Source organism: Struthio camelus, chromosome 14 (genome assembly GCF_040807025.1).
Source record: "Struthio camelus isolate bStrCam1 chromosome 14, bStrCam1.hap1, whole genome shotgun sequence".
Classification (NCBI taxonomy): domain Eukaryota; kingdom Metazoa; phylum Chordata; class Aves; order Struthioniformes; family Struthionidae; genus Struthio; species Struthio camelus.
Genome location: NC_090955.1, coordinates 22134273 through 22146892, shown reverse-complemented (window position 1 = coordinate 22146892; position 12620 = coordinate 22134273). Strand labels below are relative to the sequence as shown.

Sequence of the window (12620 nt, the reverse complement as noted above, 5' to 3'; positions counted from 1 at the left end):
TCCCCAGGGTAATTAAATCACTTTTACATTAGGTACAGTTCTTCAGGAGTCACCTTTTTGAGAGCAGATTCACACATTCACCACTGACATTGCTACAATAACGCTTGCACACAATGCTAGGGTAATATTTGCACACAATGCAACACGGTAACTGTGGTGCAGTGGTGACAGTGGTGGTGAAACATGATGATCACCTCAAAACGTTTCCTTCCAAGTTGAGAGAGAAACAGTATTGACAGCTTAGATGGGAGACAACGAAGGAGGAGGCACCTTTTCAAAACAGAGTTTTAGGAGTCTATTTCCACCATTTGGATTTGAATGATGAAAAGGCAGAGGTCACAACTCATTCACTCAGAGACTGCTGTATTGGGATAAGAGACCAAACAAAAAGCAAAAGCACTAGCAAGAAAACAACTTCATTTTGACCAGCATTGGCACTAAAAGCAAGCAATGCTTTCGATTTGTGTCAAAACTACCTTTGCAGAGCAGAAAGAGATTCCAGTTTGCTCCTTCCCTAAATAAAAAAAACAAAATTATCCACCAAAAAAACAAAAAGGAAGAAAGAAAGAAACAGGGAGAACTGTAACTTTCCTTGATAAGCCTGGGGAGGTGCCAAGCAGGGCTCAGAAACTTCCCCAGAGAAAGACAGGGTAAACTGTATGTGCTTGCTCTCACATATGAAGTTGCCAGATTGGTGCGACAGGATGACACATTTTACATGTTTGCTTCAAGCCTTCACCACTGCCTCAGGGACTGCACTTTTGACTCAGCACAGCGTCGCTAACGCTCAGGCTGCCCTCAAACATATAGCACTGCAATCAAGATCACCACTAATAATGACAGACAGTATCGAGTATAGCCATGACTTACCCACCAGGAGTCTGTGTTGTAATAACAGTTTGGCATACACAAGTCCTCTTGGGAAACCTGTCTGTGTAGGCACAGAATGGTCCACAAACCATTTCTCTGCACTTGCATTGCTATTCTGAGAAGGCACAGCTCTATCGAGCATTGCAAAGGGATGAGTTTGCAAAAACAGTCCTTATCCTCATTGTACAGAAAAAGCAAGAACTATTCTGATAAAAGTGCAGGGCAGTCTCCTCTCACTCCTCCAGTATGGATTTCAAACATTGGCACGGATTTCCTGCCATACCTCATCTCTCTGCCTACCCCCAGTCACTCCTCAGGAATAACTGCATCCCTCAGCAAAGAATGCAAAGACAAACACCAGGGTTAGCACTCAGAAGACTGTGGACTCGAGTATACCATTCACCCTGTACTGAGCACATATGAGACAATGGCAGCCACCCACCTGCTCTCAAGATTTCAGCTAGGAGCAAGACCATTTTGATCTCAAAAGAAAGCTCACAAGACACACTCGACACAAGACCTTTGAAGTCATCTGTATCTCCTCTTCCTGTTTTCCCCTACCCCAAGAGAAAAAATGAACTACAAAACCTCAAACCCTAGAAACATATTAGCGTCTTGTGGGAAACCAGCTGGTATGCTCTTATCAAGCGCTAACAGAAGGCCAAAACTTAAGCTCTAATCCTTGCAGCAAAGCTGACAGTGTGGATCATTATCACAAAAAAGGCAGCATACACGTACAACGTTTCTCTCACAAGACGACTGGACTGTGTACGTACAGGCCACTACTGCAGGATGAGCACAGAATTCCCATAACGTACGGTTCAAAACCCCCTTTCCATAAAGAAAGGAACGCCGTAAGCCTTGGCTACCAGGAAAGATGTATCCTCTGATAACAGAGGTCATCCAGGACAGCAATCTTGAGTACTTCTTTCTTGCCTATAACATTAATTGTAACAGTAACCCCAACAGTGCTGATGATCCAATGCCACCCTTTCAAATGCCTGGAGTGTAGCTGGAGGGCACGAATAGCCTTGGAGTAACTGCCTCTTGAAAACCACAGTCATGCACACAAAAACACCCCAAAAGGATCAGCCTGCTTTCCAAAGACAAAGGGAAGGAATGAATTCCCAGAGTAGGTGAGGGTAAGTACTTCACTACAGTCACTGTAGAAAGCAAACTGCTTGGTTCATGGTCAATGCATGGTCATGCAGGAAAGCACAGAGCTTGACAGTCTTCAGAACTGGAAAACATTTACACAAGCTTTGTGACATACTTCCTCGGGAAGGATCTCCGAGCTAACTGGCCTAGGCACTCCTGGAAGAGATATGTACAGTAAACACCAACTTTGCAGTATAGACAGAGACCAAACATGCTCTGAAAACACAGCTTTGAACATTCCTTGATAATGTCCTAATCGAAAGAGGCAACAATGTTATCATATTAGACTACTCACAAACAGCACCTTAGGTTTAGAGCTTAGGTTTACAGAGCTCACCTGCGCTAACAAGCCAAAGAGCTCACAAATCTGATGTGACCTATGGGGCGGTTTACATTTTACTCACAGATATATCCTTGTAAAGATGGACCTGGTCAAACTCAATGCCGTGAGTTATGAAGTAATCAATGACTGAAGAGAGCAGCGTCATTTCAGGAAGAGAAAAAATGTCCATAAATTGCTTAAGTGAAGGACCCTGGAAAGGAGAATAGGAAGAAGATGCATTAAACAAAAAATGCTATACAACAACAAACCCACTTCACCCAGGACCATTGGGAAGACATTCCAGGCGAATAAAAAGAACAAAGTTAATGTGGGACGCCCCAGCCATTCAGCAGGAGGCCCTCTCTTCTCAACCAAAGTACTAGCCTAACGCATTAACGCTTCTGCAATGGAGCGCTGTCTTTTGGCACCCTACAGTAATGGTAGGAGCCCAGGTGGGAAGCGAAGGACATGGAGCCAGAATAAGAGTTAGTGTTATTTGGGAAAAAGCAATTTGGGAAAAAAAAAAAAGTTATTTGGGAAAAGCAATTTGGGAAATACTCAGACCCCTCAAAGAACCCCGTCACCTGAGGCACCCTAGCAATCCAGTCACATCATGCCTATGCACGTGAGCTTTGAGCTACAACCTCGACAACCCATGACTGACTGTCACAAAGTCGCAACTCTCTAGGATAACATTGGTCTTTAGGGTAACATTGGCATATCAGAGACATTTATTATAGCTATGTGAAAAACAGACATGAAGGCAGGATCCAAGAAATCACAGAAGGTACACATGGCTGAACTGACGGAGGGCACATGCTGCCTAATGCCAAATATTTGCCGCTGCTGCGTCAGGATATGACAACGGTTACATCTTCTATTTAGTCTCGTCTTCTAAGGACAGAACAAGAGATGAGCATTCTCTTTGCAGCGCTACTTAAAAAATTATTGGGCAATACAAATTGGCATAAGAAAGAAGATGTAAAAGGGCAAAGGAATAACAACATTTTGCCTGAAGTCTGTTACCCAAAAAATGCTCCTATTAGAAGGGATGTTGGCGTCCTGAGGATTATACAATTTACATCAATCTGGCACAGGGCAACTTGACTTACAGCAGAAGAGAACATAAAGCACACCCCCTGGTTTGGGCCATGTACTATGCATGGCGGGCTGCTTAGCGATATTAGCTGAATCCTTTCAACAGAAAAAGCAAAACTTCCAGAAAACAGGCCCACTTGTTTTTTCCCTATCCCTGTCCAGGGGAATGGAGCAAGAGGGACACAGAAAGGCAGTTCCTATTTAAAACATAAGGCACAGGATTTAGCAGAGCAAAGCAATGACCTGTTCCCACCTTTCAAGACTGTAAGCAGGTATTAGATGCTAACAGCAAAGACTTATCTCATAGTTAGTTAAGACTGATTTCACTATTGTGCCTCATGCCATCATCCTACAAGGCCAGTTTGGCCTCTTCCTCTCCCACTAACAGCCTCAATTTCCTTACAGCAGACATATCAACACAAATCATGACGAAAACCAGACCCACAGGTTTATAAGGAATGGCACATACACTTTTTCCACAACACCCACAAATTATCTATCTTCACTACAGGCCAACACCCGTCACACTAGTGGATGCAGCACTAGCTGTGTTGTCTAACCCCCCCAGCAAGATCTGCACTTATGTACTGCAGGTGTTTCAATGCCAGTAGCTATCCACACATTCCTGCCGACAAAGGATCAAGGGGATCCTTTGCCTTAGGGGAGAATATTTACACTCTTTGACTACATCAAGACTACTTGTTTTATGCTATGCTGCCTGGAACCACTGACTTGGCAGACCCTCCTGCTACCCATACAAGCAGCAACATCAACGCTCAGACTAACAGAGAAACGGTCAAAGATCCTTAATAAAGCCTCACTCCACACCAACTGCACTGCAACTGTTCACACCAACAGCCACCCTAACGTCGATGCTTTCCCACTGTGTGTCAGTGGCACAGACTGAGCAGACGTTGCTGGATTCAAATGTGATTAGATGTATGCTTCCCCCTTCTCTTTGGGGTTGCTTATGGGGTTCATTACGTCTTTACGGAGACATACCTCCTCTCAAAGAATAAACTGCTGTCCCTACTCCAGTGGCCAAATATTATATGGAACTTTTCAATAGCCAAAGTTATTTTGAAATGACTGAGTAAAGGCATCTAATGCAGGAAGGAAGTGGATAGGCTTCAGTAGGTACTATTTTGCTCTATATAAAGACCTATTTATAATATAATTCTCTGGAGAATAGACAACTTGCACACAGAAGGCTGTTGAAATACAATATTCTTCCATTTTCCTTTTACAATTACTTTTAATCCTGCAGCCTGCAGTGCCAAATTGGCCCCCTGCAGCATGACAAAACTCCCTCTCATCCTTTCACAAGGAGAAGCTACAAATGAGATCCTGAAACAGGGATGCAAAGGAATGCGCAAATCAGCAAGCTATGGAACAGAGTTAGGGCAGGGTATTTTCCTGATGTTAATCCCACTCAACTGCAACTGTCCATTGATTCTTTCACGGCCTGCTCCAATAAAAAACAGGCCAATATAAACCAGGTAATTCACTTTTGGAATTGCCACTCAGGGAAACATTGCACGCCAGGTACTAACTACAAGTCAGAAGAAAACACCTGAGCTACAAGTCAGAAGAAAACACCTGAGGTAATTGCTATAGCACCTATAAAGAAGCACAGAAAGGCACCTTGACATGAGCCTCTGGTCTTACAAAAGGCCACAACTCAGAGCAGATTTCATGTTTACATTTGTTAAAAAAGAAAGGTTAAATTATCCCATGTTTGCTAGGAGTAAGATGAACTGCACAGCAGGGGCCAATCAATTGCAGTTTACACACAGATATCAAATTCTAAACAGACACATCCCAAGCTGCAAACAACACTGAACTATAAACAGCGTATTTGGGTATCCAGAAGGCAACTGGTCAGATTAATTGTTCCCAAGAAAAAAACAAAATTCAAAAAGTGACCTTGTTGAAGACTTCACATAGTCGACTCAAAGGGTATTAGCAGAGGAAACCTGCCTTTCTCCTTGCAGCTTCTTTTAAGGCAACTAAACTTACAAAGGATAAGAAACAAAGCAACTCCAGAGGGAAAGGGATGTGAACGGCCCCACTTGCCCACAACACCACAGTAGGTACGCGAGGAAGAAAAATCTCTAACTTCCTCCAGTTCAGGCACCCAAATGACTTCTACATCTCCTCCAGCCCTTTACCCTGACAGTAACTTCTCTGCCTCAAAAAAGTATTCACAGATGTCAACCCCTACAAACAGTGAGGACTGCGGGGGGATCATTTTCATGAAGGAAAAATACTACCCAAAACCAAAGCGAGAGAGGCATTGCAAACACTCTGCTGCCACACACACACACACACACACACACGCACACACGCACACACGCACACACGCACACACGCACACACGCACCCTCCCTCTCCCACAACTCCCCGCAGACACCAGAGCTGCCCTGACAGCTTGAGAGCTAGATTTGGCCAAGGAACAAGCAGGGCACATCTCCCTATCAATCTCCAGAGCCATTCAGCTCTAGGCCAATAACCCTGTCGTTCAGGAATGCTTCACCGACAGCTTTCACATGCTAAACTGCTAAATAACCTCTGGGGCAAATTCCTCCTAGAACAAGACACACATGGCAGTTCACTAGGTACTATGCCTTTTTGAGTAAAGGGAAGCTAGAGTCATTTACACATTCATACAATACACTTTGTTTTCCTAGCTGGTAAAAGAGGTGATGCACCATAAAAGGGCTTACAATACCTTGCCATAGAAGTCACTCATCTGGTACAGGGGGATGTGCTGTGTACCACCGTACAGTTCGATTACCTCTTCGTCAGGCACTGGTTTGAGCCCTCTAGACACAAAAATAGTATGTCAATAATCACCAGCCCCCACAGAGCTACAAACTGCAGAGAAAGAGCAGATGGGATGAACAGGATCCTTTCTAAAATTCAGACACTTTTCTTGGCCCCAGAGAGAGCAAGAGAGCCTGACTCAGCTCTGTCATTCTAAAGATTCACATAAAATCTTCTCCGAGACATTTTTCAGATACCTTGTTTGTTCCTTAAAGTTAATTGAGGGGCTTTATCTACATTACAGCATAGAGAGTTCAATACAGAGGTTTCCCTCTGCACGCTATCAGTATCTCAACAGGACTGCCCCTCAAATAGGCCCCATGATCTGATTCTGGTAGCACCGGGTAACTACAGTTTTGGAAAGGTGGCTTCCACAAGTTACATTAGTATTAAACGCAAAGGTGTAGGAAAAGAGCTTCCTAATTTTTCTCAAGATTCTTCATAGATGAACAAATTATTTTTCCTTCCTATTCAGTTTTCCTAAGCAAGACAAATCCTTTGCTAACAGATCATTCAACATGGATCACTGTTTTTGTCCAGAACACCATAACCATGGTATGGCTACAAGCTATACCATTCATGAACCTCAGGTGTTCTGATGGCTGCCGGTTTTCCCTCTTGCACAATTTTTGAATGTAGCAAGCTGTTTACTCAACCAGACAGCAACTTTCCCTTCCTCCTGACTTATTCTATCAAGGTAGTCTCTGAGAATCTAAAAGTTGCCTCAGTTTTGCTCGAAAGCACAGGACACTTTAGGAAAAGGACACTTCAGGAAGGACACTTAAAAAAAGAAACTTTAAGAAAAAAATTTTAAATGAGTTTTCCCTAATAATCTCTTTATGAAGCTGCACTGAAATATGTGGCAGCACCAGAGAATCATAAAAATCCAGCATTCAAAGAAGTCAATTCCCTCCGGTTATGAAACTCCCTTTTTAATATTCTTAGGATGTTTACTATAACTGAAGCTTAACAGCAAAAGGGCAGAGTCCAAGAAAAAACGCACTGGTTTCCATGCTCAAGAAATACAACACAGTATTTTCAGGAGCTTTGCTACAGATATGTATGAATCACTACTTCTTATGCGCCAGCTCCACACTACACAGGGGCAAGGTGTTCTCCCAGTGTCCAGCCTCACAACTTTTTGGACATAGTCCGTGGAAACAATCCCTTCGCTCTGCAAAGTTTCAGCCAGTAATTCCAATCCACACCCAGTTCTCCTTGGAGAATAACAGAAGAGGAGAAAAATAGGGCAAGCTAGGCCTTAAACTAAGCCCAGATGCTGACATGTCATTGCTTTATTGACATATCTGCACTGTGTAAGCTTTTATTGGCACATCGAGACCACTCTCCTCTTAGCTTCGTGACACAGCAAAGCATACCACTGCTGGGACACACTGCTGCCTTGAGAAGACAGACCCATATGTAGAGCACACATGGAGGAGTCCTTTCCTAGCTGCATAGTTTACTCACAGATGTTAACCCAGGCATGCTGTAGCTGCAACTCTGACACCAAGCAGAGTACATGATTGGATGTGTCATTAGCCATTACAAAGAGCTCCAGGTCTTTCCACCCACACTTGGCTCAAAATGCTTGAGAAGAGTAACTCCCTGCAATTATGTGTAAGGTAAGCACTTGAAGCAAGTGGAAACAGGATAAGCCAGACAAGATTGCGCTCTGCTTAAAAAATATATATATATATGCCATGAACCCACACTCAAATTTAATAATCCACCTTTGCATATATGGGCGTTTACAAAATGATTTTCAAAACTGACAGACCTATATGCCGTCCCCAGCTGGACATAATGGAAAGCATCAATCTTCATCAGAAGACTCTGTGAGGAGGGATAGATATTTACCGTTAGTTTTGGGTGGGTTTACACTTAAACCTTTTTTACGATTCAAGCTCCAAGCAAATGACATTTAAAAAATAAAACTCAACATAAGCACTACACAGCTATGTATTTTAAGCTGCACTTACTCCTAAACCCCCAACTGCTTTAAGCACACTAATCCACACTGTGAGTTTTTATAAGGCCCTCTGGCAAAAAATCACCTTGCCATGAACTGAAATATCCCTGCCTGTTACAGTCCAAAGTTTGGGGGCAGGAAAGAAGTTGAAAAAGAAACAGATAGGACAATGTTTCTGTGACTCAGATAATCTTTGTTATCTCCCTTTGAAAAGCACGCGCATTCCAAAGGAGGTTCTGTGTACCCAAGAGATGTATATGTAGTCACATTTATCTTAAGCACAACTAAGGAGGCAAGTTTTGCCTTTGAGCACAGCTGTGCCTAGTCATTTTCTTTATGCAAGAAGCTCCCTCTCCATCACTTCTTCCTCTCCCCAACCCCATCTAAGCTAAGAAGTTTACGAGGATACCAGGCCGGTTACATTAGAGCTTTGTCGCCGTTTTTGCGTCAGACTCCCTATTCATGAGTCATCCCTCCTCTCTTCCCCGTTCATCATTCAGAAGCTATAACAGAAGTTCTCCACTGCACAAAAAGCAGCTCCACACTAAAACTAGTATTGCTCTGCAAATCAAATGAGGACATAGCATAAAAACTATTTGTCCCTTTCCTACCACAGTGCAAGGTAATTGATTCCACAGAGCACTCACTCACATTTTTTCATCCCTATACCATATAAGTGTAGCTTGTTACACTGCGGGCAGACCTCCTACCACTTTGTGAGGGGGTACAAGCAAACAATGCCAAAAGATTTACTTGGACAGGCAGTACCCAGTTTTTTGTGTGTTGCAAAATCTCATCCTGAGAACAGACAGTTCTCACCCTGTACTCACTCAAAGGGCACTTTGCTTGGCTAGGCTAGTCACCTTTGTGTTCCTCTGATATGTTAGCCAGAGATTTACACATAGATAGGAACTTCAGTTTCTCACAGATTAATTTATTTTGCAAAGCCAGAGGTCTACCCTCACGAATGGTCTGCTGCCTTGTGTCACCTCAGCAAGGACAGATCTCTAAAAGTCTTTCCTCTTTCTCTTTTTTCTTCCCTGATCAGAGGGTAGCACAAACTCTCTAGCCTGTACTGCCTGCTTCCCTGAATTTGCTCAAAGCACACTGTACTCAAGCACCTATCTCTGCTTTGCTCCCACCTGACTGCAGCAGACAGCATGACATTGCCAGGCATTGAGCTTCTATGGAGTTGTTCCAAGGAACTGAAAAAGGGTTAAAGCAAATGCTTGCACTTTGCTTGCCCGTGCTCCTAAGTATGCATCTCAAGTAGCTTGGATCTTTTTCCAGGCACTCCTATTCTTTGGAGAAGAGGGGCGGGGAGGGGAGGGGAGGGGAGAGGAGAAAAAAGAGAGCTTCCTAAAGCACTCTCCTGATAAGTCATTTCTATCATTAGAGTAAGACATAACGCCTCTCCTAGAAAGTACTGGTTGTAAATAAAGAACTGAGGATTGTCTTTTTAATATCCCAAAAGATAGAAATGATCACACAAACAAGCCTGGTTTTCAATTACTTAGCTTGTGCAAATAACTGACTGGCTTTTAAATTGGCACAGATGTTTATCAGAGATCCATGCTAGAGAGTCCCATTCTGCTAGGGGCTATGAGAACACAAAAGACATCATAGCCTTGGGAAGCTCATAAGCAAAAAGGACCCACACACTGAATGATACAGGCACCTGGACTATGCATTTCACTGACAGTTTCATAATCAATGTTTCTGTAAGCAATTCTACGGAATTTTCTACTAAATTTCTACTGAATTTCTACTAAAAACACATTAATGTAATGGAAGAAAAAGGCCAGGAGGCTGAACTTAGTTCATCTTACCTTTTGTACATCATAGTGAAGTCCACGTATGGCAAACCCTGGAATGTAATCATACTTCCCAAGCCCTTCCGGATACTGGGAAGACACAAAACAACAACAGCACCATCAGAGACATAAGTGCTGGGTATCAACACAAGTGTTTTGCCTGTCGAACTGGCCTGGGCCTGCAAATTCTCTCATGACAGGCACGAACTGAAAGGCAAAAAGGGAAATACTTCCCCAGAAATATACTTCCTCTTATGTAAGGGACACTAGGGAAAACCTAACAGACTCCGTCAGGCAGCAAGGAGACTTCTAGTAAACTCCATTCAATGCATATACATGGCAAAGCAATGGCACTGCAGAGCCGCTCAAAAAAAACAGACGTGACCAGAAGAAAATACATAGAGCAGTCACCTATTGCAAATAGGGTATTCATTACAGGATGTATACAGCATCATCCACCTTAACCTGTGCATGTCTAGTCCTGTACAGCTTCAGTGTTGGCCCACAGTTCATGTTTATCCAGCTTGGGTACCTCAAACCCACAATTCTGCGCACCTATTTCCATAGTTAGGGAAAAGAGAGCAGATCTTTCTAGACTAAAGGTTCCTTCTCCATATTTACAAAATCTCAGAAACATAGAACACAGCAAAATGTCCCAAAGGAGATTAATTCCACATACAGAAAAAACTTCTGCAATCAAAGACTGTGAAACATGGAGTTGATCTCAACAAAACAAGTAATTGACACATGGGCACAATGCTGCATTTTACAAGAGTCTGGAGAGTCACAAAGACAGCTGTAAGACTGAATGCAAATTCTTGGCAGATCGTTACCTTGAACTGTTCTATTAGGATGTCTCTGGCAGTGTTGAAAATCATAGCGTGTAGTAAATTGGAATACTGTGCTAACGTGTAATCGTAGTCAAAGCCATATATCTCAACATCTCCCAGGCTGATCTCGTTGTTAGCGTAGATAGCGGCTGGATTGAGGAGATTGCAGACTCCTGGTGGAAGGAGATCTAAGCAGGGAAGAGGAGAGGTTAGAGAAACCGAGGGGATCATTGAAATGTCAACTTTCCATCCTGAATCTGGCAGTAGCTGGAAGTAGCACACAGCAGCAGCAAAGGACCACGGTCCTGCTGTTGAAGCCTGCTGCAGTTAACCAGCTCAAATACTCCTCCCCATGAGGAAACGTGCTGTGAAACCTCCAGCTGTGCTTGGTGACTGCGCTAGCCATTTTAATTAAGATAGACCTTTTGCAGAAGACGCAAAACAATGTCCTCAGGTCCCTGGCCTACGTAAAACAAAACAGACCAGGGATTTTGAACCGTCAAATTTCTAGCTTACAGTAGCTGCCTGTTCAACAGGCTCACCTATGTGAAAGGCAGCTGTAACATACAATCAGAAAAACAAGTCAGCATATCATCAGAAAAACGTTTTCTCCTCTCTTAGAATTCGAACGACACAACTCCCCTCTTAGAGGAGCCTACATTGCCTCAAAGCAGAAATTGTGAAGTTTGCCTTTTGGCATTTGTTTCCCACAGAAACAGCCAGACTTCACAGAGCAATCCTTCAGCCACAGTTGGGTCATTTGTTTTTTTACAGGCAGGGTAAAGCAAAGTTGTGTACAAAACCCCACAGATGTGAGGAACATTAAACCACACTCTTGGAGCACATAACACTGATAGCACCAAGTGATCTGCTTCGCTCTGATAAACAGCTGTGGAAACAGCTCAGTCCACGCATGCAGTTTGTCACTTCAGAACAGGGTTACCGTTCCAGAGAGCTGCGAACAACGCTTCGCTCCCCAGACCACAAGGAACTAGCAGCTGACGTACCTATATATCCTTTTTCAGAGCTAGTCCAGAGAGCTCAGAGCTCTAGCTACACTACAATAGGAAAGACAGGAACAGGACCACCCCCCCCCCGCCAAAAGCTTCCTGCTCTGTGAGAGCTGTCCATTGCAAGATGAGAAAGAGCAATAAAAATAGATGCCTGTAATGGATTCCCTGGTCACATCCACACTAAGGGTCAGCGAGGGGAAGGGGAGAGTCTCTCCCCCCTCAGAGGCAGGTAATTTTCTCTTTGAACGATGGGAAAAGCATAGACATGCCCTGGATTCTACGCAGCATCGGCGGGGAGGATTTTTTCCCCTTCCCCCCTTAACTTTTGGCTTTTAGCAAGAAGCCCTATACTGGCTTCTTTAGCACTCCCTTGCTATAAAATTAAGTTTCATCTGAATCTAGAACAAAACAAGTATCATTGGAAAGCGATAGCAGCCATTCCCAATTAAGGCGTGGGCTGGAACAATTACAGAACTTAAAAACAGTACATACAGGTACAAATACGAAGTACATTTGGGAGGACTAATCCGAAGAGGTGACCAAAGAAACAGAGGATTCAGATATATCATTATATTACCTATTTTGCAGGGGAAAGCAGCATTACAAAAACATATCCAGCTCTCTCTCCTAGCTCTCTTTCCTTTGGCCTTTAACTGCATCTCACCAGACCAACTAGGGAGGACTTGCAAGAACAGAAAGCCGTGTTTTAAGGCAGGA

At 43.4% G+C, this 12620-nt stretch overlaps 1 protein-coding gene across 1 annotated transcript in view; it reads right to left on the bottom strand.

Annotated features, from left to right (window-relative positions):
- The window catches only part of NT5DC2 (5'-nucleotidase domain containing 2), a 30319-nt gene that overhangs the window by 10455 nt on the left and 7244 nt on the right, over positions 1-12620 (bottom strand). The window contains exons 2-6 of the mRNA XM_009667549.2: positions 10894-11078; positions 10076-10150; positions 8055-8110; positions 6180-6273; positions 2433-2561 (exon numbers count right to left, since the gene is read on the bottom strand). Of these exons, the coding sequence (XP_009665844.2) occupies positions 2433-2561; positions 6180-6273; positions 8055-8110; positions 10076-10150; positions 10894-11078 (539 nt within the window). The remainder of the gene's footprint in view (positions 1-2432; positions 2562-6179; positions 6274-8054; positions 8111-10075; positions 10151-10893; positions 11079-12620) is intronic.